This window comes from Monomorium pharaonis, chromosome 5 (genome assembly GCF_013373865.1).
Source record: "Monomorium pharaonis isolate MP-MQ-018 chromosome 5, ASM1337386v2, whole genome shotgun sequence".
Taxonomy (NCBI): Eukaryota; Metazoa; Arthropoda; class Insecta; order Hymenoptera; family Formicidae; genus Monomorium; species Monomorium pharaonis.
Genome location: NC_050471.1, coordinates 7,807,196 through 7,833,182, shown reverse-complemented (window position 1 = coordinate 7,833,182; position 25,987 = coordinate 7,807,196). Strand labels below are relative to the sequence as shown.

The following is a 25,987-nucleotide window of genomic DNA, read 5'->3' as shown; positions in this document are numbered from 1 at the left end:
CGGAAGTGTATGCCGCAATAATAATAACGCTCTGATTTTGTTCGATGTGTCTTTGTTATCGCGAAAGAGGCATTACTTGTTTATTGGCTGTTAAGCTTTGTTAATAAAATATTATAAAATTTTACATTGAACCGCCGATTGTCTCTGACTGCATTTTCTCTACCATTCTCCTTGAAAAAAAATTACCCAAATAAACTTCAAATAAAGTAAAAATTTACTTACAATAATTGTTTTAAAGAAGAAATTGTTTTGAATAAATTTATAGTCTTTCTTTAATTGTTAATAAATTTTTATTACTTAAAATAATTATTGATCTTGTAATCTGCTATTACATTTTGCTTAAAAGAAAACAGATACACTTCAGTGAATTAGAATTATTTTCAAAGATTTTAATTTTGATAACAATAAATTAAAAATTTAGTTTTATTTCTTAAAAGTCAAACATTATTCTTGTTTCTAATATTTTAATCGACTAAAATAAAATTATTAAGAATGATTTTAATGAGATTTTTTTGTTAATTTTTTGCTCTTTTTAAATTGTTGGTAAGACAGTTACTGTCTTGATAAAAGTTACGATAATGTCAGCTGCGTCGGTAAAGTCGCGATCTTCCACCAGTGGGCAGCATGATCGAGAATTTCGGAGCTTTACAACAAGTAAGATGGCCTCCACCGACTCCAGCTTACCAAGTGAAAATCCCGCCAAGAAGGAGGATGAATTTAACGAATTTTACACGGAGGTAAACAATTTCCCGTTAATCTCAGCATTGCTTTAAGTACGATGTCATCGAAAAAACGGATGCTCGATTCTTTCGCCGTTAAACAGATATGTAAACAAATTCGCAAGAGTAACTTCGACAGTATCACTGCTGCGAATAAAATGACAGCACACATCTTGCGATGTCTGTTTAGGTTTTAATTGTCTTATATTATCATGGCTAATCGTGCCAAATCTTATGAATAATATTGTCACTGTAAATATTAGACTTGCCTAACCTGCACAGATATGTATTGATGGCATCTCAATTCTCAGGGTCTTTCCATGTGAAATATTTTCTATATAAGTATATATTTCTATACGTCATATTCTATAGAATTATTATCAACACGCATTACAATAGTATCATATCCTATCTAACTAGGCTTTTTCTATTGAGAGTATGGTTATTCGTAATTGCATTCTTTATACTATTTTAGTGTAAGGAAAATAAATACAATGTTTTTGTATAACAGACTTTAAAAGCTTCCATTTGTAAGAACTACTTACTTCCGTCATAATGCATTATTCTTGTATTCATCTACTGACATTCACATTTGCTTGCATAGTATATACTTTGCATTGGATATTCTAAAAATAATTTTCTATTATTAACACGCTTTAAGAGAAAAATTGAATATATAATGAACCAATAGTTTTATGTATTGAAAATTAGTTGTATTTAATCTAGTTATATATTATTGTATCTTTATGGTTTTTATACTTATTAATATAATTATATTTTAATCATTATTACATGCTTGTTATATAATTACAACTATATTATATTTTTATATAGGTTAAAGAAATTGAAAAAAGAGATTCTGTGCTGACCCCCAAGCAACAAATTGATCGATTATTGCGACCTGGTTCAACCTACTTTAATTTGAATCCATTTGAAGTTTTACAAATTGATCCAAGCACAGCAATAGAGGAAATAAAAAAGAAATACCGTCGTGTAAGCAGGTTTTTCCTCTTTAATAAGAATATATATTGTAATTTAATTTTAATTTCTTAATTTCAAAATTGTAGATGTCAATTTTGGTGCATCCTGACAAAAATCAGGATGACGCCGAAAGAGCACAGCAAGCCTTCGAAAGTAAGTATAGCAGATCAGTTTAAAAAATATATGCATTATAAAGTGATAAAAATATATGTAAGATATTTTATTAACTGTTCTATTAATAGTTGTTAATAAGGCGTGGAAAACTTTGGAAAATGAGGAGACTAGATCAAAATGCATGGACGTTATTGAGGAAGCAAAAGCGCGGACTGATCACATGGTATTTAATTATTTATAGAAACTTTGTTGTTTGTTACAAGGGACATTATATTACAGTCAATTTGTATATTATAATATTGAAATTTAAAGATTGCAGAGAAAAAGAAAAAGCAAAAGAAAGAAGGAAAATCTGAAAACTCCGGTCCGACACTTTTAGAGGAAGAAACTGAGGAAGGTTACAGACACGCAGTTTGGGTTATGACAATGAAACTGTTCGCCGATATGGAGCGAAGAAGGTTAATTTATAATTCTAAGAAAAAATATATTAAAATATTTAAAAAATTAGATATTATATTTCTGAATGTTTACAAACAACAATACATTTATCTAAAATAGTCATTTTGTTTTCTTTTACAGACGAGAATTGGCCACAAGAGATGCAGAACAGCGTAAAAGGAAACGCGAAGAGGAATTATCTGCGGAAGCTCAGGCAGCAATGGAACGCGAATGGCAACGAAACTTCGAGGAGTCCAGGCAATCACGCGTCGACAGCTGGAAGGCGTTTCAATCCGGTACAAGCGCCACAAAGCAGAAGAAGGCAAAGAAGCTGAAGGCCTTTAGGCCGCCAAAAACGAAGGCAGAATCGCGATAATCATAATCATCTCTCGTTTTTCTCTACTTCCAGTGTGCAGATTCTGATTTTAATCGACGCAATGTTTTATCTTACATTAGAGATTTTCTCGCAGTTAAGGTAGGTTAAGAAATCTAATACTGCGCGATCATTTTATCTTGAAATTAAAAGATGGGAAGATATTCTGGATCCTCGGTCCTTTTGATTCCAAGCCATCCAGTTATGAGACTTAAGACTTTTGATTTCAATATTCATTGTTTAAGCATCGAGATTCAAATTTTTGTGGAATATTCTCACATTAATTTCAATTTCACTCATCTATTACAATAGCGGCCACTATTATCTTAGGATAAACTTTCGACGGCATCTTTTTATTTAATTGAAATTAAAAGATTATCATCGTAAATTATTGAATCTCTTCTACTTATTATTAAATTTAACTTGATATTGCTCATACAACGTTCAGAGTAAACAAACTTTTGAGAGGTTTAATAAAATTAATTGCAAGTTCATCTTCTTGCTTAAATAATCGTGATTCAAAGTTAGAGTAAAGGCACACCGATATTACTGCGAGTAAAATCTTCAAAGTAAATTTGAGCGTTACTGCAAAGGGAAATAATACACGGAAAATGCAGAGTAATAGTAAAGTTATTGAATGAATGATGAATAATGGCGAATGCGTCTCTTTATGTACGTGGTTGATAGCAGTTTCGTATGCATGTTCGTTGCAAATTCATTTTGAAAACGGCATAAATCATTAGTCTTTAATCAAAAGTCTTTAAACGAACAAAATTGTAATTCTAATTTAAATATTCTATTCTATTTTATAATTAAATATTTTATTCTAGTAAACTAATTTAAACAAGATAATATAAATATTTTTGCTTTATTTAAATTGTACCCTTATATCGTTTTCAAAATGAACGACTCAATTGTGAGAGTCTCTTGTGTGTAAATCTCTTCGCAGAGTTTGACAATTAGGGAATTTTTCGCAACGTTGATGATTAGCATATGTACAAAAAAGAAAAGGAAGAATGAAAAAGATACATTTCTCTGGAACATTGTGCATTTGCAGTATCTTGATTCATTGCGCAACAATTGTCAATTTTATAATCTACATGTGTCTCGTACTTTTAATTATTAAACGTACGATTGTCCATTACAGAGAAAGTACACAGTTGGATACATTTAATGTACTGTGACGCGAATTTATATACACAATATTAGGGTGACATCATACCCTATTTCTGTAAATGCCAAATTCGCGCAAAAATTAACTTTCAAAAATTTTAGAACTGAAAATTATATGGAAATTTATAATAAAAGACCATACAGATTTAACATTCTCACACTCACCATAACAAAGTAATATATGTTATACATACAGAATATTGACAAAGTCTTAGAACAATCTGTGATTTAACAGTCCGAGTCTTAAATCGTCAAAATTTTTGGTATATCCCGAAAAAAATTGCTAAAATCTTATAAAATTATGATGAAATTTTCGTGCCATAAAAAAGGATCACTTTGCATTATTGCAGAGGCCTCGCTGAATGAGATCTCGGCTTTTCGAGACGTTAATTGAATCTAAACTTCGCTATTCACAGAGAGAAAGATTTCTTCAGATTTAATAAACCATTTTATTCGACTATTCTAAATGCACATATTTCTTTAGATTTAATAAAATTAAAACCAAAGAAATATATGCTTTGGAATAGTCGAACAAAACTATTTATTAAATCTAAAAAAATATTTCTCTCCGTGTGGGTATAATAGCATGATATGATTCTTTTATAACTTCATGAACGCTGCAGTATTGCGAATGGCATCTAGATCTCGCGAAGATCTCGAATGAACGAAAATGATTCGTGATCTTTGGAGTTTATTGTGAGATGCGAATATGCGTATAAATTGTTTCTAAAAGACTGTTCACGCTGCACGATGTGCCGCAATTTCAGACATAATTGTCTAATAATGTGTATATATCGCTACTGAAATATATTAAAGGATCTTTTACTGAGTCGTAATTACGGCAAGGATGTAAGGCAGGGGTTCCCAACTAGTGGTCCGCGGACACCCAGGGGTCCACGAAAACTAAATTAAAATCCACAAAATAAAGTCACATTGATTTTCAATTAAAAGTTCTCTATTATAAAAATATATTCAAATATTATTCTAAGTTTAATGTTAACTAAAAGTTATGATTAAAATTTATTTTGAACCTTGGGGTCCCTGCACCGAATAAAAAAGTCCTAGTGGTCCCTGGTTAAAGAAAGGTTGGGAACCACTGATATAAGGTGTCCATTTAAATCGTGCAACTTAGTGAAGAAAATACATACAATCGCGTTCTTGTTTCTCGCCTCAAAATCTTTACAGGAAGCGCACGCGCGCGCATTCCCCTTCCCAAATATATATATATATATATATATATATATATATATATATATATATATACACAGGGTATTCTAACAATATATCCAGAATATTTTCCGTATTTTCTTTCATCTAAAGATTTTTCAACCAATTTGGAATTGATGTTTCAGATTATTTGCAGTTTATCAGAAGCAAATCGAATCCGTATTGGTTAAGGAATCTGTCCATTGAAAAAAAAAAATATATATATATATTGTAATCCGAAAAGTTCCCTTTTTCTAATCGTATTTTTCTCAGATTTGTACATGTACTATGTGGTTAATTCATGATTTGACGCAGGTTTCCACCATTTCTTATATATACCGCGAGTGCAATACAATACGAATTATTTTTAATTATACACATACGCGTACGTAATACTAGAAAGGTAATATTATATGTCTTTCACATAGTAGATAATTAAAAGGAATTAAAAGAAAATAATTTTTGTATACGAAGGTAAAATGGACTTTTTTTTCTCGAGATGCGTGAAAGATATCTCTCGTTAAGGCATTCACGTCACACGCGCCGTGACGTCGATAGGATGTAAGATGTAAATGGAATGTGCTGTAGACACATTTGCCACCCCAGGAAGCCGCGCCGGTATCAACATTCTGAGCCAGTATAACACCGTACGTGACGCTCGACAGTACATACACAATCGCGAATATCGCTAATAGTCTCGTTTTCGATGAAAAGTTGAAGCTCTTATCCGTTAAAAATATCCGTAAAACGCGATATGATCTTAACATGGAGGAAGAAGATATAGATAAATTGCTAAAAGTTCTTCAAAGGGTGGAAGATGCTCGAGGATGGGAGCTGTTGAAAATCATGTAAGTATTTTAAGAACGAAACTTAGTTTGCAGAAAAAAAGGAAGGAAAAATCAAAGTATCAAGAAACAGGAAAATCAAATTCTCTTTCTGTATTCTACTTGCGTTTGTCTCGCATTTTTCTCATTTCGTAACATTTTCAAAATATATAGAATTAATATATACAAATCAGGATTTTCAAATATGAAACAAGCAAGAGATCCAATAACTTGTATATAATCATTTTAGAATCTTTCATGTGACTTAGATAAATCAAGTGACGACAAAATTTAGTCATGTCTTGGATGTATATTGACTGAAAGCAAATCAAAACAGCCATTCGTTTACTATTGAAAGTCGACTCTCCGACCTTCCTGTTTCGTCTTGGCTTTATGATATGACTATGTAGTATTTTGATGACGAAGTACGCTTTATTGTGTAGTAAAAACGCAGTCGTATGTTTTGTGATCGTAACTGCTATATCCTGTCATTGAAGAAAATTGTTGGTGCTCTCGTCGTTATTATCATCGTCGTAATTTCTATGTCTACTTTTCTAACACTTAAATTAAAAAATTTATCTTTTTAACAATAGAGTTTAAGATATAAATAAAAGGAAAGTATTCATAAAATGTCTAATAATATGTAAATAATTGAAATTTATTATTCTTTATGTTATCCAATTTTAGCTAATGAATTTCATAAATAATATAATAAAAGCAAATAGAAATAAAAATATAAAATAATTTCTTAAAATGACATTTATTATATCTAATAAAGAAAGTATAATCTGAAACCTGGGTTCATCTTCGAATGCATTTCGCGTGACTGAGTATTTACAGACAATGCGTGAATGGAATTTAAGACAATTCTATAAAATCATATTGTGTGATAATTTGTTATTATTGCACAAATTTCAATCATAAGAAAAATTTTTTAATTTTAAATTTTAGATTGATACTTATTCATAAAGCAGCATGCACATCTATAGATTTATTTTCATAAATCTTATAATAAATCATTTCACAGAATCTTATATATGTGTGTAAGCACACGGTCAATACTTAAAAACAAAATGTTTGATAGTAAAAAAAAGAATTTAAAGCTCGCATGCTTGCTTGTTTGTACTTAAGGAAATTTATATACGACAGGGCTGTTAGCGTGCATCAAAGCGTATTAATGTAAGTTACTCATCGTATACTGCATCTCACGCGATGCGTTTACGTTCTTGCGACAAGTACATGCAACTGCAAGTCGAGCGCAACAGGTAGCAAAGCCTTCTTTGCATTCTTTCGAATTTTCGTTACAACTCTCTCCTAAGTATGCAAGATACATTTCCATGCAAGATTCGTCAGAAAGAGAAAGAAAGGAGAGGGAGAAAGAGAGCGAATGAAAGATCGTAGAATCAGATACAATACAGTTCACTGACAATGAGTGATGGGAGGGAAAAGAATAAGAAGAGATCGAAAGTATTAAACGATCGATCTACTATCACGTGTCTGTTGATATAAAACCGGTATCATGAGGTACAATAAAAGAGATTGTTCGTAAAAATAACTTAAAAAATAATCAAGATAACGTCAGGTAAAAATTGAAAAACAAATAATTATAACATAATATAATTTAAATTAGGACGTCATTGTTACGTGATATTTTTACTTCACATTTACCATGCTTAATTTGTCTCTTATGGTAAATACAAATTATAAGAATAATTTCATAATTTTATATTGAAGATATGATTTTGCAATGTGCTTTTAATAAATCGTCAATAAATATAATATGAAAGAAAATAAAGCTATTTCGCTGAAATAGAATAAAACAGGAAAGAAAAATCAATTTTCTGATATTTGACGACGTTGGACGATCAGTTGAATAAAGAATAAGGAATGTTAACTTATATTACGCATAACAGAGAGCGAATATTTCTTGTGAATAAATCATATAGAAGAAATTGCGGCAACAACATTGGCTGTAAGCACAATAGAAACTCGCGATCGGATTACTTCCTGTGACATCGCTCGCGTTTTCTTTCTCATTCTCCAGCAAAATTATTCCGTTTCAAGGCAATTCGAGATAAAGAAATAATCACTGATTTATTGACATCATATATATGCATTGCATCACTTACTAGATAGAATTATTGATAGATCACTGATGTATCGAGATTACTCGGCGATTATTGTATGCAACAAAGACATGTGCATGGGACTACTATATTTAACAAGAAATTAATAAGACATAATTAATATTTCGACAAAATAAGTTTATTTTAATTTTTGATAACGGTAGAAGAAAAAATTTAGAATTTAAAAACTTAAAGAAAGATATTTCTTGACAATAAATGTTTAGTGAAATTTATAACACTTTTTCTTATATAGTTAGCAAAAAATATTCTATTAAACTTTAATAAATGACAACAGTGAGATATTTTAATAAGAGTTCTTTATATTCTGACAAAAATTTTAGATTTCAACGAAAATTGAATGAATTTTATAGAGTGCGTTATTTTCCTCTTCTAAAAGTTTTCATTTCTCAAAGTTATATATATTTTAATAAAACATCTTGTTTTAAATCCCTCGACTACTCGGGACAGCCAATCCCGTCATACATCACTGATCCCTCACACTATATGCAGCATACTCACACACACACACACATACACACTCTCGTACGCACGGTTTCTTCCCAATACTACATGTACATCTTATGGAGCAGGTAAAACGACGCCACACAAACGCGCGTCCGCATACATAAAACCAAGAATTCCTCGCGGCTGGTTGCAACAGGAGGAAGAGAACACGACGTATCGGTATACACATATAAACCGGCGCACACAGTCAAGAGTCAGATTATCGCTGCAGGTAGTAGAAGTAAAAGAACACACGGCGCCGCTACGCGCACAGACGAGACGTTTATGCGTGCGGAGCAGCGCTACGCGCACGGTTTTAACGTACGTGACACACGAAAGCAAAAACACGTCACACCAGTTACGTACAACACACGCAAATCAAGAGTCACACATCCGTATGCCTGCGTGGCGCGCAAGATAGAAGGAAAAGAATATCCTCACAGTATTTCGCGCACACAAATGCAGATAGAACGGTGAGGAACGTGCCACGCCAGTTTACACACGGCATACGCACACATGCGATCCAATCGAGAATCGTACACCTGCCTGCGCGTGTAGAGGGAAAAGAACACGGCATTCGCACACAGGCAAGCGAAGAAAAACGCCGCGTGCGTACCTGTGCACAGGTAAGACCGACGAGCGACGCGGCACGACACTCGTCTGAGGCCTCAGTGAGGTGGTGTTCACCGTCGTGTGTGCAGCTCCTCGTGGTTTCGCCTTCGCCTCCGCCTCCGCCTCTTCTTCCTCCTCCTGCTGCACCAGGGGGACCAGGGGACCAGGTAGACGCACGAGGACGCATATCGGGGTTCGTAGACGCGGAACGTAGCCCCCGGATTGCTCTTTCGCTCTCCCATATCGGTAGCCTTGACGGGCGCCAGCCAGCCTGGACATCCCAGGCGTTTAACCCGGCCTGGTCTGGCGAGCACACGTGCGTTTACCGCGGAGTGTAGCGTGGAGAGTTCGGGTTCACGGGTCCGTGAAAAAGAGAATTTCTCCACCGATCGCGGTGGAGCGGCGGCGTCGAAGGCGAATTCCTACGGGGATGTTCGAAGAGGTGGAGCGACAGGATGTGATCGGTGGTCATCGGTGTGTGTGTGCGGCAACTTGAGTGCCAACGATGTCGACGACGGACGTGGTCCGCATCGTTCAGCAAGGAGCCGTTGCCGACGAGGACCAGGGGTAATTTCTCTCACTCGGTATTTATTTCGGAATGTAAGCCTAACACGGTGAAGGGCCTTTCCTCGGGCCGGGAATCGGTGAAATATGGTGCGTTTCGCAGTGAAGGTTGTTGAACGAATCGAACTTTATCGTTACAGCGATGATTGTGCCCACCGCTCTTCGGTATCCATCGGTTCCAAAAAGAGATTCGTGCAAAATGTCACGATTAATGAAAATTTCAATCCAATTTCTACGATTTTAAATACCTGCTCGAAATATTACTTAAAAGTTATAAAGTAAAATTATTCTGAGCCTTCTAGATTTTACTTTGATATCTGAAAGACATATAAAGACTATTAAAATAATTAAATTCTTAATATATCGCTAATCGCTATTGATTAGTCTACACTGTAAAAAGTTTTTGTAAAATTACAGCTATGATAGAGGATGATTTTGAAACTCCCGGATACAGTTGTAAATTTGTATATGTATGTAATTTTGTATATAAATTTTTCAATAATTCCTTAATTTGTTTTTTACACTTGTGTATACGCTGTAAACAAATTTATTACAAATTAAATTATTTTTACCCGTGCATTGTAAAATTATAAACACGTGAAAATATATAACTATTATAGTGAGTCTTAAAATTACTCATAATTGTAATTTTACATAAATTTTGTATGTGAACAATTGATTTGATACTTTATTATAGTATAAAAATTATGATAAAACCATAATTTCTTATTCACTTTCCAATGAGAGAAAAAAAAGATTAATGAATAATGTATTATGTGATGAAAATTAAGATTCCAACTCTTTCATTTTCGCTCAACAAGAGAAACATCGTATTACTTAAAAATTTAAAATCTAAATTAATTTTTGTATATATGAATATATATCTTTCTCTTTCTTTTCCTGTTTAATTATCTTGTAAATAAATTAATCCTACAGGAAGATCTAAAAGATGACTACAGATTGTTAAAAATAGATCTCTTGAGACACATTTTGCATTTTTCAATATAGCTTGAGTATAAGTTTGTTGAAGTTTGACGCTCGAATGTATTGTGTGTGAGAATCGCGTCAGATTCGGAGTTGGTGGATGTGCTGATCATGCGTTTCGTGCTTCGGGCAAATGGAGGATGACGAGTCGTTAGGAGTGGCATGAATTTTTGATTCGTGAGTAGAATAATTACGAGGAGAAAATGACTTTTTAAGAACAAGGAAAAGTTTTGTAGTAGAACGTGAGAAAACTGAATTCTGATGCACAAATCACTTTATTTTGATAATAACTACGACGTTTAAGAACGGATTATCAAGTCACGCGATAAAAGAGAATCTTATATTATCTTCTTTATTTTATCTTTCCGTCTTCTTTTTCAGAACATTAACTAAAACTTTATATTATTAAATATATGTGCAATACTTTTTGACTTATTATTCAGGTTTTTTTTTTATTTATTATCGACATTTCTTTTATCTTTTGTCAATAAAATTTTTTTTGTGTATTTTATTTTTATTTATCTATCATTTATTTCTTTATTCGTATTTAGCGATTTGAAGAACAAACAAATGATGTTTTATAATTTATATTGTAAATTGTGTATTTTCGTGTTAGTTAAAAATGTTTTTTTAGACATACATGCCTTTAGTCACTGGCGCCGACTTAGGGGGAGGCAGAGCACTTTTGGCCCCTCCAATAAAATTACTGGGGGGGCGACGCCCTAAAAAAAAGGTTGTTAGAAATTTTCCTCTTGCCCCCCCAAAAAGTTTTCCAAGTTGGCGCCACTGCCTTTACTTATTAATAGTTTATTTTTGAGATATAGACACACGAAGCGATATTTTAACATTTGTTTTGCACAAAATATATTTTATTCAACAGAAAATATTCTATTCTATAATTTAACTTTGTAACAACTTTGATTAACATACATAGATCATTTATACATTCATATCATAAACAGCATTGCTTGAATACATTATATCAAATTAAATCAGAAACGTAAGCGATATGTAATATATATCATTCTTTATCATTCTTAATTAACTCATAAAGAAAGTTCACACAATCGTAAATAAAAAAAAACGGTAACTTTGCATACGTTTTATAGAATTTTTTGGTTTATGTAATAATTTTAAAAACATTAGAAAAAATTAAGAAACTCGATTGTTTTGTTTCAAATATATTAAAAAAGCTTTTAAAAATCTCGTAATTTCGTATTTAAAAGTTTCATTTATTCTAAAGCAGTTTTTCAATTATAAGAAAAAGATATAATTTCATCAAGGACATTCTCGTTTTGCAGAATTTGACACATTTTAAAATTACAACCAAATTTCTTTGTCAGCTGAAATTAATCGGATTGTTTATGATTTCATTTTTTATTTATTCACGGCGATACATGCGGCAAGCGCTTTATCGGCGTTTCTTGCGCTATGTAGTACTTTCTACTCACTTGCTGCTCGCAGGAGTAAAGTCCGATGAACGCAGATCAGGCAGCGCGACTGTCGAATACCGTCGAATCGTCGTCGCCGCCGTCAGGAAGAAGTAAGACATTCGCGCGCGAAACCTGTTTTGGCGTTATCCAAGATTGCTTCGCCGCCTAAGTAAAGTATCTTGTTCGCTCTTTCTCTCTCCTCCGCCTTTTTCTTTCTCCCTCTGTCTGCTCTATTCGCCAACAGATTATAAATGTATTTATTCTTCTTCATACTTGCCTCAGTAGATACGAATCGTTATCTGCTATCGAGTTACAGAGCAGTCTTGACTTGAGACGTTAAAAGTAAAATTAATATCTGGAACGTATTAAGAGTGTAGCACCGTAGAGTACTATGTAATAAGAGTAAGAGTGAGATACTAGTAGGAACGTATAGGTAATCAGCCTGGTAAACAACTGCAATTAATTTCCGTCATATCCTTCACAACTTAATCTTGGAAATAAATGCGCACGAAAAATAAAAGCTGACTACTATAATTTTTTAAATATAAATTATCTATATTAATCTATGCAAATTTAAATATAATCTCGATTTGCAGAAATATCGTATTCAGGTACTTGTTATTTTAAAGTTTGTAAAAAGTGAATTGTTACATAAGCAAGCAGGAATGATAAATATAAATCTATATTATCTCACGTCGTAAATTATAAAATTATTTATAAATAAGTAATCTAAGGAAGAAAATAGAAAATTGTATTGGAAACACTTTTACTTCGCCACTTTTAGACGACAAGTTATATTTTTAAGTCGCTGAAAATGCATGAACTTAATGTAAATGTCAATATACCTAACTCTCTCTTTTATCACATTTTTTTTTCTCAACAGCAAATATCAAAAATTATTTCATATAAAAGTACAAAAGTATGTTATTGATAAATTGCATATTATGTAATATTATAATATTACAATTGAATTAAATGTATGCGAAAAGAGAAACATATTGTTCCTTCAAGCATTTCGCTGAGTTTCAACAGCGGATAATTTTCCTCTTAAGAGATTCTTCGTGACAGGACGAGCATGTAATTAGACACATTCTTGCATCTTCGACGTATACCGCCTAATGCCTCTCCGGCATGTAATTTGCTAATATTGCAGCGGCAGGGTTGCACCTGCAATTTCGACCCTCACGTACGGTTACCACATCATATATTTTCTTACAAGCCTTTAATTGTTTTAATATATCGAAAATTGCTACTTCGTGCCTCCGCTCGTAGGCGGCTTGAATCGCGAGCTTTTTAATGAATTCTCATTAAAGACTCACGTTTCCGTTCTCGATCGTAGACCCCTGTGCAACAAATAATAATAGAGGAAAACTATTAAAACGAGCATCCCTTTAATTGATCCTTTTTCCCCTAAGCCACTTTGCATCGAGTAAATTTTCGATCGGCAGAGTCGATCGCGAAAGGAAAGTCTCTCGGGGGAAATTCTCAACGCTCGTGACTTGACGCTAACCGGCGGAATTAATTTTCCCTCTTGACTCTTGACTGTTCATCTTTTGAGTGACGAAGGATCGAGTAGATCCATATACCTTCGCGACAGCGAAGAAATCGGAGAAGACGGGACGGCGAGGCGGCGTGCAAAGACACTGCGATACCATATTAGTCACGTTTCTCGAAGACGTATCGCCGTGTCTCACTCTTACGTTTTCTCATCTATCCGTCTCTCGTCCCGCTCCCTCTTTCTCCAATGTCAATGACTGCTCTCTTGGGGGCTAGCCTGTGACCCCCCGTGTGAACGAGACTTGTCTCTCTCTCTCTCTTTCTCTCTCTCTTGATGTCTCGCACAGCCGGAATGGCGCTTTCACACGAAGGTGGAAAGACCGTACAATGTGTGTACCCGCATGATATTCGACGCGGCGTTATATCACACGGATAACGCGAGCTATATTAGGCTGCGAATAGCCTGACCTGTGCGAACACCGTTGACAAGTGCTCATTACGCGAGCGTGGCGCGATATACCGACGCTATACAATTCAGGATCCGCCTCCCGTAAATAAAAAGAATTAACATTTATCTCAAATCTACATTGTAAAATTTGTTACCGCCAAAATGGCACATGATATAAAAATAGATAATTAAAATACGCGCGGGTGAGAAATAAACCACTTAAAGTTTGCAGAAGAAATCAGAATATATAAGAATGAATAAGGACTTGAAGAAAGTGGAGCAAAAGGGCTTCAAATTAAGTAAACTCATTGCAATATATTATTTACAATTGTCAAGTACATCGTTTCGTTCAAGTATTGATATTTTTACTTCGTCCGGCAGGGGATTAAAGGTGCAGACGGTTTCGATAATTGAACGTCGGAACGCGGAAATCCGCGCGTGTCCGGTCGGATAGGCGCGCGGACGCGGGTTACTTGGAGAACGAACCTTAAACCTTAAGGTTGAATAACGGTTCTGCCGGCGCTCATGCATACCTACCTACCTACCTACCTACTCGATGTCTCTACGGGGGAATCGCCGCCGCACCGTCGCGATTTCTGTACTGAGCGTCGCGAACGGTGGAACGAAAAGTCCTGGCGAAGAAACGAACGAACAAATGGACAGACGGACGAACGAACCTGTCCTGTCCCGCTCGCAAATGCAGGGTCGACGCACCGAACGTGACGATATTTTGACGTGCTCGAAGCGAGCTGTGTCGCGAGACTCGGGTCGACACGTGATTCGCGCTCGAATCGCAGTTGCGCAAGTTGAGTCGAATCGCGACGGTGTACAGTAAACGAAATGTAGAGAAGCTGCAGGAAGATATTAAGCCGTCCGAAAAATAATGCTAAGGAAATCGTAGAACAGCTTTTACTGAAACTGTTTCCGAAAAAGAAGAGGTCTTTGTTGAGAAAATTTAAAAAAAATCTTCATTGGGGCTAACAAACAAATTGTATTAAAAAAAAAAAAAAAAAAAAAAAAAAAAAAAAAAAAAACAAGTTTCTCTTAAAAAAATTTGGAATATTATACACGGGGATAAGTATATAAATAAAAAAAAGACATTATAGATATTATAATAAATATATAAACGGAAAAAATGATTGGTAATAATAATATCGTGAATTATAGTTTATGTGCTAAATATAACTTTACTTCATCAATGTCAGACCTAAGTTGCGATGAAGAGCATTTAGATTTCTCTTGTTACCTATTTAATTTTCCGTTAAGTATATTAAAGTAATATATGAGTTGTACATTTAAACGATAATTTCTGCTGGTAATGCTCTACGCTTCTTCACTTATCCACTTCTCCTGACTGTGATTTAAATTCTTTTATTTCACATGCTTAACTCTAGATAAAATAAAAGTACCATCCCTTGTAATTGCGTAATTCGCGTGGCTTTATGCAATCCTTCGAATTGCATAAAGCAACTTGATGAATAATTATAGCGTTCACGTGTTGACCGATTCAAAAGCTAATCACAACATTCCTGCGACTCTCTTGACAATTTAATTAGCCTGACAATTTAATGACGGGAAAGTTATTGTTTCGCGAGAGACGAATGATACACTACGGGTTGTCGGTTCTTCTTATTTGGAGATAATTATTTTTCTTTATCTTCTTCCGCTCTACATTTTGTCGTGACGTGGACAAAAACGCCATTGTCATCCTTAAGACACGACATCCAGATACTGACCCCTGCGACCTGATTTCCTCTTTTCACTTGAATTTCTACGATGTCGGAGTATTATTTAAATAACTCAAATGAAAAGGCCATAATTTAAAATCACAGTAAGGAAAGTACCAATTATTAAAAAATTTTTCAGATTTTTAGTTTTTGACTAGAGTGTTTTCCACCTGTTCTCGAAGTGTTATAACTTATTCTTTCATTTATAACGTAATATTAAATCTTTTTCATTTTTCTTTTCTCTTACAATTTACCTTTTATAAAATTAATTTTATTAGAAGAATTATTATATTTATGATGTTTCTACAAATTACAATTTTCAGAATATAATTACTTACGATGGAAATAAATGTCTAATTTATTTGACTTCAATTTGGATATTTTAACGCAAATAAAATAATTTTTTAAGTATTTACTAAAGATATCTAAGATTTTCTCATCAATTGAATCTTCACTTATTCAGTTTGTAAAATTTTATCTTGCAAATTTCTTTTATCCATCAATATATATTAATTAATTCTAATACATTAATTAAATTTTTTATCATACAATTTATCTTAAATTATTATATAACGCTTTAAGCGTTAAGTTTTCAAGTGTTTTAAATTACAGTAGTTGTAGACTTTTATCATGCACATAGAGACTCTTGATAATATTATTTAACGTCGGAATGCATCTCGATAATTTCAACTCATTTTAACGTTTTACTTTTCTAAGTATTTACTTAAGTAGATATTCTTATACATGCGATTATTATTTACGCAGAAATATCTAACACAATTGTTCTCAGCAAACTTTCAATTAAAGTTTATTATTTGACAAACAAACAAATTTATTATTTAAGAAATAGTTTGTTATACTGTGACGCCATTCATGTTAAAAATTAAAAATTTAATATTAAAATATATTTTTCTTCGTTGATTTTATCGTCAAGAAAAGATCGATCATACACATTAATTAGAAGACTAAATCAAAGACCTAAATCTAAGACTATACTACTTACCTCTCTCTTTTATAGATCAATATCGCAAATCTATCTACAAACAAACAGTCCAGATATATTTTTTACGTGTAGATTGATATAAGGTTTTTACAGATATCGATATGGACAGATTATCAATTCAACCAGATAACCGAACAACGCGCCCACGTCGTATCGTATATACGGAAAGTCGTTATTTACTCTTCCCGATGTATCTTTGAGAAACGTATCGATTATCGATTAGATCTGCACCGTTACGATACAGCATCCTCAATACGGGATTCTGATAATCGATGAGACGATATGAACGCGTTCTCCCACGCAGCTTCCTCCGCAGATTGCGAGGATATGCAAATCATGTACATGTTGTGACATCTGGTATGTTTCTTCAGATGATCTTTTTTCTTTCTCATCGAACCATTTGCTATGACTGAATGCGAATCACTGCGTTCTTCAAAATTTCGCGTAAAAATCCGGTTATTCCGCAATTATGGAAAATCCACGTTATCGCACACGGGAGTTACCGGTCGCGATGAAAACCAAGTAGAAAGGCCATATTAGGCGTCCGACGCGGTGTGCAACCACGTCGTCTACCACGAGGCATTACTGTCGTCTAATGTACGTCCAGTCACGCCCCCGCTGGCTGGGCCCCGGAGAGCGAGCGAGCGAGCCGTGGCGAAACGAGACGAAGCGTACCGAGAGGCCCCATCGGCGGCGGGCCCCCGTCGCCGATCGGCGAGATCGCGACGAGCCGAGCTCTCGCGAGGTGTTCTCGGCCGACCGGGTCGCGAAGCCGCGCGCGACCGCTCGCTCGCGTTCCCCTTGCCGAATAATCCGTCATTTACACGGGGATAATGTGCCCAGACGCGTATTCGTCTCTCGGGCCGACAAGCCGATGACGGATCGGTTCCTCGACTGCTCCAAAAGTCGTGTTCTTCGAAGTGGCCTAGGTACGTCTGAGGCTCTAGCTGTCATTGGAGTCAAAGTGGTTTTTGCAGTGGTATTGTGTGCAGTGCGATCGCGATTGTGAATATTAGATTTTAGGAGACATCTCTGGATAATGTTAAATAACGCAATTTTAAAAAGTGAAAGCATAAAAGTAACATTATTTTGTTTTTCTTTTATGCTTTTTAAACTTATATTGCCTCATATTTGTGCTGCGCATAAAAATTCTCGTTAAAACTTCTTTATAATAATCGTAAGGTCATTCCCATATTTTTCGATTTTTGTTCTCGATTGTATTTGCATTTAACATCATATTGAAAAATGCAAAAGCAATATGAAATATAACTACTTAGAATATACATACGTATTATCTGTGATGCTTCTTTCTCTTTGAGAATTGTTTTCCCTTGAGAAGTGAAATAGAACTTGAAATAGCGCGACTGTAAGAATTACTTATTTTTACGCGAGAAAATTTATTAAATACGTGAGTTTTTAATTTTCTCCAGAAATACGTACATAAAATAGGATTCCATAGCTACTTTTATATACGATGATCATTCCCTATTCATATATTTAACAAGAAAACCATAGGAAAATGTTTGCTTCGATGCGAAATTAAATAGGTTGGCGTCGGGATGATTGCTTGCAACCAGTACGGCTCATCTTTAAGCATATCTCGTTCTTCAGAAACGGCAGTGAGCAACCGGATGTGCACGCCTATTCGCGTTTAAATCTCGCATTAATGCAAATCGTTCATATTTTACGTAATCAAACTCGTCTACCTTTTCAACGTTCAAATATGAAAAAAAGTACACTACTATTCAATCTTCTTAGCACTTTCTCATATTCTATTTATTTCTTCACTTCTGTGAACATTGCAATAAGCAATTTCCATTATACGTTAATATGCTCTTCTTCCATTTATGTTTCTAATGTCCAAAAATTGACGAATAACTTAATCAATGAGTATATAAAATTTACTTCTCATTTTTTATTTATATTTGAACTGACAATGAGATTTGAACCAATTGGTCTAGAATGTCTAGATAATGAAAAGTGAAGTAGCTCCAATTTAGTTATTCTTTGAAATATGATTCGGGGAGCGTACTGCTGGCGCTATTGCATCATTGTTTTGCGTCTAATGATCGATAAAGACAGAATGACGCAGTGATTCTGATACTCTACCGAGAAGGCAGCGTAAATAAAGCCATTTATTTCTCCCTTGTTTTCTTTTTTTTTGAATTTAGTGCAAATAAAGTCATGCCTTGAACAATTGCGTAGTTCGCAAGAGATTTAAAAAATTATACTGAAAGATGCGCTTCTGACTTGGCGAAGTGATGTAGCAACGACGTAATCAGACACACGTAGCGAATAATTTCCTCGATTGCGATATCCGATCCTGTTCGAGACGTTGTCGCTGCACAGCCGGATGTGAGCGCAATGACTGTTCTCGTGTTTTCTCGGCTGTCAGAGACGGAAGTGGATGAACACGACGGCATCCAGGTGCGTAGCTGTGCATGTGCATTCACGCGATCGGCGAGGTGATCTTCCGTCCCCTGCATCGTCTTCGCTTTATCATACATCTCCTTTCTAACGAACGGAACCCAACTACTATGTCGGGTGTCCTTTGTTGTCAAATTGAATTTCTCAGAGCGTTTGATGCGAGTTGCCGGTTGCTTGGTCGTAAAACTATTCATGAAAACTCAATACGCGTATATCTGCGAAGTAGTAACTTGCATCGCCGAGTATGGAAATTTTCTTCCTGGGCCGGATAGTCGGCAACGCTTATTGGTATTCTATTCCTTTGCTGGTCTATCGCTATTCTCTTGCACGATTCATTGTTCGTACCTGATCCGATGTGGAGAACGAGATAGAGAAAGAAGGAGAAAACTGGAGAAAAAGAGAGATGGGAGGGAGGGCAGGGAGGGAGGCAGAGTAAGAGTGGGAGAGGAAGAGGGAGAGGGAGTAGGTAAAGTAGACTGCATTTCATTATTGCAACACGTGAAACTGCGGAGCGTTTGGTGAACAGCTTCAAGAATCGGTTTACACGTGTAAAATAAATAGCGTAATATAATATTCGCACGTTGTTGAAGGATAATTGATAAAGATCTATTCGCGCAGGTAGCATTAAGGTAGAGAAACGAGAGATCGAGAAAAGTGACGGGGAGAGATTGAAGACGTCCAAGACATTTCATCGCGACAGCATTATGGAATTAATCGCGTTTCGCCGCGGTGTGACTTTACGATCGGCAATTGCATTAGCATGATTTTTCTCCGGTGCCCGGCGAATAGGGATTGGTGCGCGTACCCGATGGAACACCCACGAGACACGGAACGCTGTTGGCACCGGCCGACGAGATGTAGCAATCTTTCGCTCGTGGTACGTCGAATCTTTTTATAACAAAAGGAGCCTAGATACGAATCACGTGAGTCACTGTCGTCCGCGGCAATCAGTCGACATAGTCGCGCTCCGTCGTCGGAAGGCTGCTTTTTTTTTACGCATCCCACGACGATTTATCATCCGGTCGATTAAACGCTCGTTGAAAACTCATTTCAAATCCAAGAGAAGACAGATTGTCCCTTGACGCGATTCAATATGATCACCCGGTGCATAACCAATGTTTTAAAGACAAAAAGATAGATGTGGCCAGTGTGACGTCAGCGTTGAACCTCCTCGTTAAAAGGATTAGTGGTTTAAATCTCGGAGGGTTTAAATCACCGGCATAATTACGATTGATCGGTCGGTAAGATTTTGTAACGTTATGAAAAATGATTAAGAAGATTTGCGAATGTACTCATGGCGATTGAATAAAGTCAGCAATTAATTGCATAATTGCGATCGTCAGCTGCGTGACATTTGAAGTAAATGTCTGATTATATAACGTTATAAATAAATGTGCACAGAGACTTCGTTCTCGTCTAGAACATCCAACATGCTTATTGCTCAATTAATTGATCATTAATTTGTAATTAATTACAAAGGTGTCAAATAGATACAATGAGTTCTTATATTAAGACTGTACAAACGATTTGACAAGAAAAGAGAACTAAATTTTTCGAAAAGATGCAATTTTCAAATTCAAACGTATTCAGTTTCGTGAAAAATAGAATTTAAAAAATTCCCTCCATAATACGAAAATGATAAGTGTAAAGAAAAAAATGCTTTTTAATTTCAAATAATTTATCGTTGGATTGTGGCCATCACAATGCAGTACATGCATTTATTGTTAATTTAGACTCATATTTATTCTAATTTTGCATCTTTTTTTAATGGAAATATACATTTTCAAAGTAGAAAAACACATTATTGATCTCTTAAAGAAAAGTTTTACATGATACTAAAGAATATTCTATTTTTTTATTTACTACATAGAAAAAAAAGCAAGTGTTAAATTAATTCTTATATGTTTATATGAACGCGTTCATTGTTTCATAACGCAGTTTCAACAATATTATAGTCTTATTTCAATACTATAATTGTTATTTCAAGAATATAATATAATTGTTTTGATAATTTTATTCTAAGAAAATTATAATCTTTGATTTGAGCATACAGTATTTTCTATCCAACATTTTTTCCTTTCCATTCAAGAAAATTATTCTTAAATAACAAGAATATCATTAAACTATATAAAATTTTAAATAAATCTTCATTCAAGTAAAATGTTTTATTCAACGCAATATAATCTTATTTCAAGATTTTCATTTTGAAACTAAAGATATTGTCAAAATGACAATATTCTTTTTTTCTGTGTAGGATGTAAACACTTCTTCAGCGTTTAGGTAAAGCGTCCGATTCTTTACTCTTACTTGTTCAACTTTTAAGCCGATACAGTATTGCTTAAAATACAAAAAAAAAAAGATCGAAACCGATCGTTCCGCAAGACGATCGCCAGCGCGATCGCGCGCGTATCATCGAGAGCAAAAAATTCGCTAATGCCGTAATTAACGGCGCGTTCGTTCGCGCTCGGCGTCGGAGGAGGAAGAAAATCTGGCGGCGCGCGATTTTTGCGGCCGCTCGGGCGTGATGAAACGGTTGTTCATGTGCAGGCTATAGAGGAGAACACGGCGCGTCACGTGCGTCAGTTGCGTGAGTAAGTCTTGGCCATTAAGTCGCGCGCCGCGCGACGGCGACGGCGACGGCGACGATCGAGGGTATACGCCGATGATCGAGATATATCCGCGGCTCGTACATACCCATTCGTTACTGCCGTTCGATGAATAATCGGCGCGCGCGCGCCGATATGCACAAAGATCTGTACATATGCGCAATGAGAAACGGCGACGCAATGAGCGGCCGTTAATTACCCGCGCTCTTGGCCCCGAGCAAACAATAATTAAGCGTAACCGCGTGTACAGGCGATAAAATCGCGCGCCGCACTTGGCCGCGTAAAATCCGACGCCCGAGGGAATAGTTAACGCTTGAATAGAGTTTCGGTATGTTCGATCCCTTTGGGGGGGTTTTTTTTTTCTTCGTTCGATAATCGCGAGAGGGACTAATTTTTTAATTGAGCTTGATCGGGAGATCTACGGCGCGGCGGACTCGCAGCGAAAGAGAAAACAACGGTCGGGAACAAAATTGTCAGGTGTAGCCGAAGAAACGGTATCTTCACTTGGCGCAACAATTGCGTTACACACTTGAACACTCTCTTTTTAAAAGGCTCTTTCAGCCGTGCCTCTATTGGCAGCGCGCGTCCGCTCCACCGCCGGTCGCGACGTTCTCCACGAAGTTGCGAAGTTCGGCGTCGGCAGGCCGACGAGAGCACCTCGGGTTCTCCTGCATCCGGCTTTGTGTTCGCAGAAGGCTGAAGGCTGATCTACAGTACCTGAGAAGAAGGGGGCTGCTCAAACCGTCCGGCGGCGGCGGCGGCAGCGGCGAACTATCGCATCAAGGACGCAAATGCGCGCGATGCGGCGCGCCGTTCGGTAGATTTTACAACACCGGCGCGACCTGCACGCGCTGCAGATATCGTGTGTGCCGGCAGTGTCGCATCGAGATCAGAAACCACGCAGGAGGTGACAAAGAAGTCGAGTGGAGCTGCAACGTTTGCTACAAGATCGCGTGAGTGCCTTACCTCACTTCGAAAGTTTCCGCAGCCTCTTCCCTGCCTCGCGCAAAACCGAGCAACCAGAATATCAATTTACTTTATTATTTAATAGTAATTGTAATAAAAAAAAAAAAATACGCGCGGTACACGCATTTATTTGCTGCAGTAAAAATATGATTAAAATATTCTGATAATAATGTGACAATTAAGGTGATAGTTCCAAAAGATTCAAGTCTTAACAGATCAAATTTGTAAAACTAAGTGTTTTTTACATACATGTATTATAATAAAATTACAGATATCTATCTCAATTATTTCTGATATTTAGAGAAAAAAGAAAAGATGTATAATAAGCTGTATAATAAGCTCTCTAAAGTTCTTTTTAATAATTCGTTGAATTATGATATTCTTAATAAATTATATTTAGTGCACTAAACATAGATTAAAAACGTACATTTAATTATGCCGACCTATAATTGAGACTTTAAATAAGTAAACATTTTTAAATAAGTTTTTAAATTTTCTTTTATAATTGGTTAAACATAGAAGTTTTCTTTGAAATTATAACATTTACTGCGTACATTAACAAGTTTTTTCAAAATGTTTCCTCATTAAATTTTCACAAATTAATGAAACAATTTTAACTTTAAATGATTTCATAATTGGAACCGTCACCTTGTATCGAAAAAAACCTTTCGTTGATATAACATTATTATTTTACAAAATTTCTTGTTAAGTTTTATACAAATATCTTCATTCAGTGAAATAAAATCGCAAAAAAGGGTAAGATAACAAGTACGTGAAATTCTTTAATGATACCGAGTGCCTCCTTGTGCGTGATTCATTGTTTTCCGCGCGTGCCTTTGTGCGCTAACATAATTTCGAACCCGTTTAATTTGCAGAGAATTACATGTCGTTACCAGCAAGTGGATGTACGAAAGTTCAATTTCGAGCGGATCTGTCAACGAGAAAACAGCGCAGATCCCGGTAGACTTATTGAATCGCAGCATCCGACGAGCATGGACGATTAATGGTGCGTTTCGATAATTAATCTTCCGTTGATGACTCGGTAGAAAGTTCGAGGAAAAGGAAAATTCGTCCTTAACAGACAGAGAAAGCTAAATATTAGCGAGAGGATAAGAGTTAATTAATGTCACACTGTAGTAATTTACATGTGTTGATTTCCTACCCATTTTCTCATTTTGAAGTTCAATCACGATTGCTTTCGCTTCGTTTTGCGTGACAGCGAATTTACGATGTAAATTATTTTCTCTAAAGGTCCACCGACACGTTGGCTAGCTGCGAGAAAGTCCCCGGAATTGCGAATATACCGCAGCCTACCGTCTCGCCGTCAGGACTATCGAGATCCGTTGGAGGATTCAGGATTCGACGACAGGACGTTATCAAAGCTTGAAAATTCACGAGAGGACGGTTTGGACGTGAAGGACGGCATCGAGGATATTGCCGACAACTACAGAGATGTAACTGAAGCGATCGAGAAAAGCACGCCGATTAACGAACGAACGAAACGAGAGAAATCAATTAAATTGGAGGAGGAAGTGCCATCATCACCAGATACTATAAGATTTAATAAGAAGAACGAGCGTTCGGGTAAGGAGCAGGAGGATCCCGTGCAGGAGCAGAGCACGCCAAGGATATCGTTTATAAAACCGCCGAGGATCCTCGCGAAGTTCATATCACCTGAGACGAAGTCGAGTCCGACGAAGCATGGCGAGAGGAAATCGAATATTCCCATTTTTAAAAGGAGCTCCAAGGAGTTCGAGGACATTCGAAGCCCACAAGAGTCGCCCAAGCGATCGCTCATTCCTCAGAGGTATTACTACTTTTTTTTTAAGGAAAGACTAATGAACTACTACATGACTCCAATTTCGTCGAAGAATTAAATCTATTTTTTATTTTTAATATTTTTGTGGATATATATATATATATATATATATATATATATATATATTAATCTATATTATTGTTCCATAGATACAGAGGAAGCACCGATGATCTGCGTCGTAGTCGCGAGGACATAAGCGTGCCGAGCTTGATCCCGAAACTGCTATCTTCCCGCAGCAAGGAGGAGCGACTGAAGCGGCAAGACAGCAAGGACGATATCCGTCATTTACCGAGATTTGCGCGAAAGGATTTTAAGGAGGAGAACAAGTCCCCATCGCTTGTCACTTCACCAACGTCCATCAGCAAGGACGAGGTCTGGAAAACGGGAATAAGGATCTTTCGCCGTGACAATAGTCGCGAGGACGTGGGCAGGGACAGCGCGAATTCGATCAAGGAATCCGCGAAAGGAAAGCAGCAAGAGAAACAAGAAAGAACGGAGATCGTGAACGATGTGGGAGCGAGGTTGAAAGCCACCGGCGAACCGAGCAGAACGAGGTGCGAGGACGGCAAGGACGACGCCAACGACACCAACGAAGAATCGTCATCGAGGAGAGAGGAGGCGGTCGACTCGATCGAATCAGACTCGACACTGCTAGACGCGCGACCGAACGAGAAGGCTGATGCGGAACACCAGGAAAGGATGATCATTGCGGAAAATAGGACGCAGGACGAGCGGATGCGGGAGCAGGACACGATGGTCTTAGGCAACGAGGCGATAGACGAGAAGCATTTGTTGGCGACCCGAGAACCGATCGAATCCGTCGCGGAGAACGACAAAGGGCAGGACAACGAGGATGAAGAGGAAACACGGACGGACACTGCCGAACAGTTGTTGGATGTCGGCAGCGACGGTGACGTCACCGGGATCACCAGTGAAAGAAAGGGCTCGCTGGAAATCGGTTATGGAAAGAGACTGGACGAGTTCCAAGTGGTCAGTGAATACGTTTGTGTATTTGGTTTGTAGTATGTGGGCGCAAGGTATACGCGGGCGTATCCGTGTGTGTGTGTGTGTGTGTGTGTGTGTGTGTGTGTGTGTTTGTGTGCGTCTGTGGAGGTGTTACCGGCATCCTTTGCGAAACATGAGCCTTTTCTGTTGAATTAAATATGTTCATGATATTTCAGTTTTTACTTTCACTTTCATTAATTTGGGATAAAATAGTATTATCTAATGAGAAAACTTGCATATTTAATATATGTCGTAAAAAAAATATTAGAACATTCTTATATACGTATTTTAATTGTTATTGTTATATGAATAATAATCTTTTTTGTCAAGTTATATTGAATATAAATTTCTTTTCTGATTCTGATACATATATATTTTAATTTTTATTGCAAATTTATTATATTTTGTTAAGTAATTTGTTTTCTTTTTAGACTTTTC

The 25,987-nt window shown here is 36.2% G+C and overlaps 2 protein-coding genes across 2 annotated transcripts in view; both read left to right on the top strand.

Moving 5' to 3' along the window:
- The first annotated feature begins 604 nt into the window (after positions 1-604).
- LOC105830997 (dnaJ homolog subfamily C member 8) lies at positions 605-4,608 on the top strand. The gene is made up of 6 exons (XM_012670787.3): positions 605-737; positions 1,554-1,712; positions 1,787-1,853; positions 1,943-2,037; positions 2,127-2,272; positions 2,394-4,608. Exons 1-6 carry the CDS (start codon positions 660-662, stop codon positions 2,626-2,628), a joined length of 780 nt encoding a protein of 259 aa, XP_012526241.1. The 5' UTR covers positions 605-659; the 3' UTR covers positions 2,629-4,608.
- A 174-nt stretch (positions 4,609-4,782) lies between these two features.
- The window catches only part of LOC105830793, a 54,443-nt gene continuing 33,238 nt past the window's right edge, over positions 4,783-25,987 (top strand). The window contains 5 exon segments of the mRNA XM_012670378.3: positions 4,783-9,637; positions 22,452-22,712; positions 23,601-23,731; positions 23,977-24,532; positions 24,694-25,534. Of these exon segments, the coding sequence (XP_012525832.2) occupies positions 9,576-9,637; positions 22,452-22,712; positions 23,601-23,731; positions 23,977-24,532; positions 24,694-25,534 (1,851 nt within the window). The 5' untranslated portion in view covers positions 4,783-9,575.

Coding starts and splice junctions, on each gene's coding strand:
- LOC105830997 (XM_012670787.3), top strand. CDS start 660: ATGGCCTCCACCGACTCCAGCTTACCAAGTGAAAATCCCGCCAAGAAG. Junction 1,713..1,786: donor TAAAAAAGAAATACCGTCGT/GTAAGCAGGTTT, acceptor TCAAAATTGTAG/ATGTCAATTTTGGTGCATCC. Junction 2,273..2,393: donor GCCGATATGGAGCGAAGAAG/GTTAATTTATAA, acceptor TTTCTTTTACAG/ACGAGAATTGGCCACAAGAG.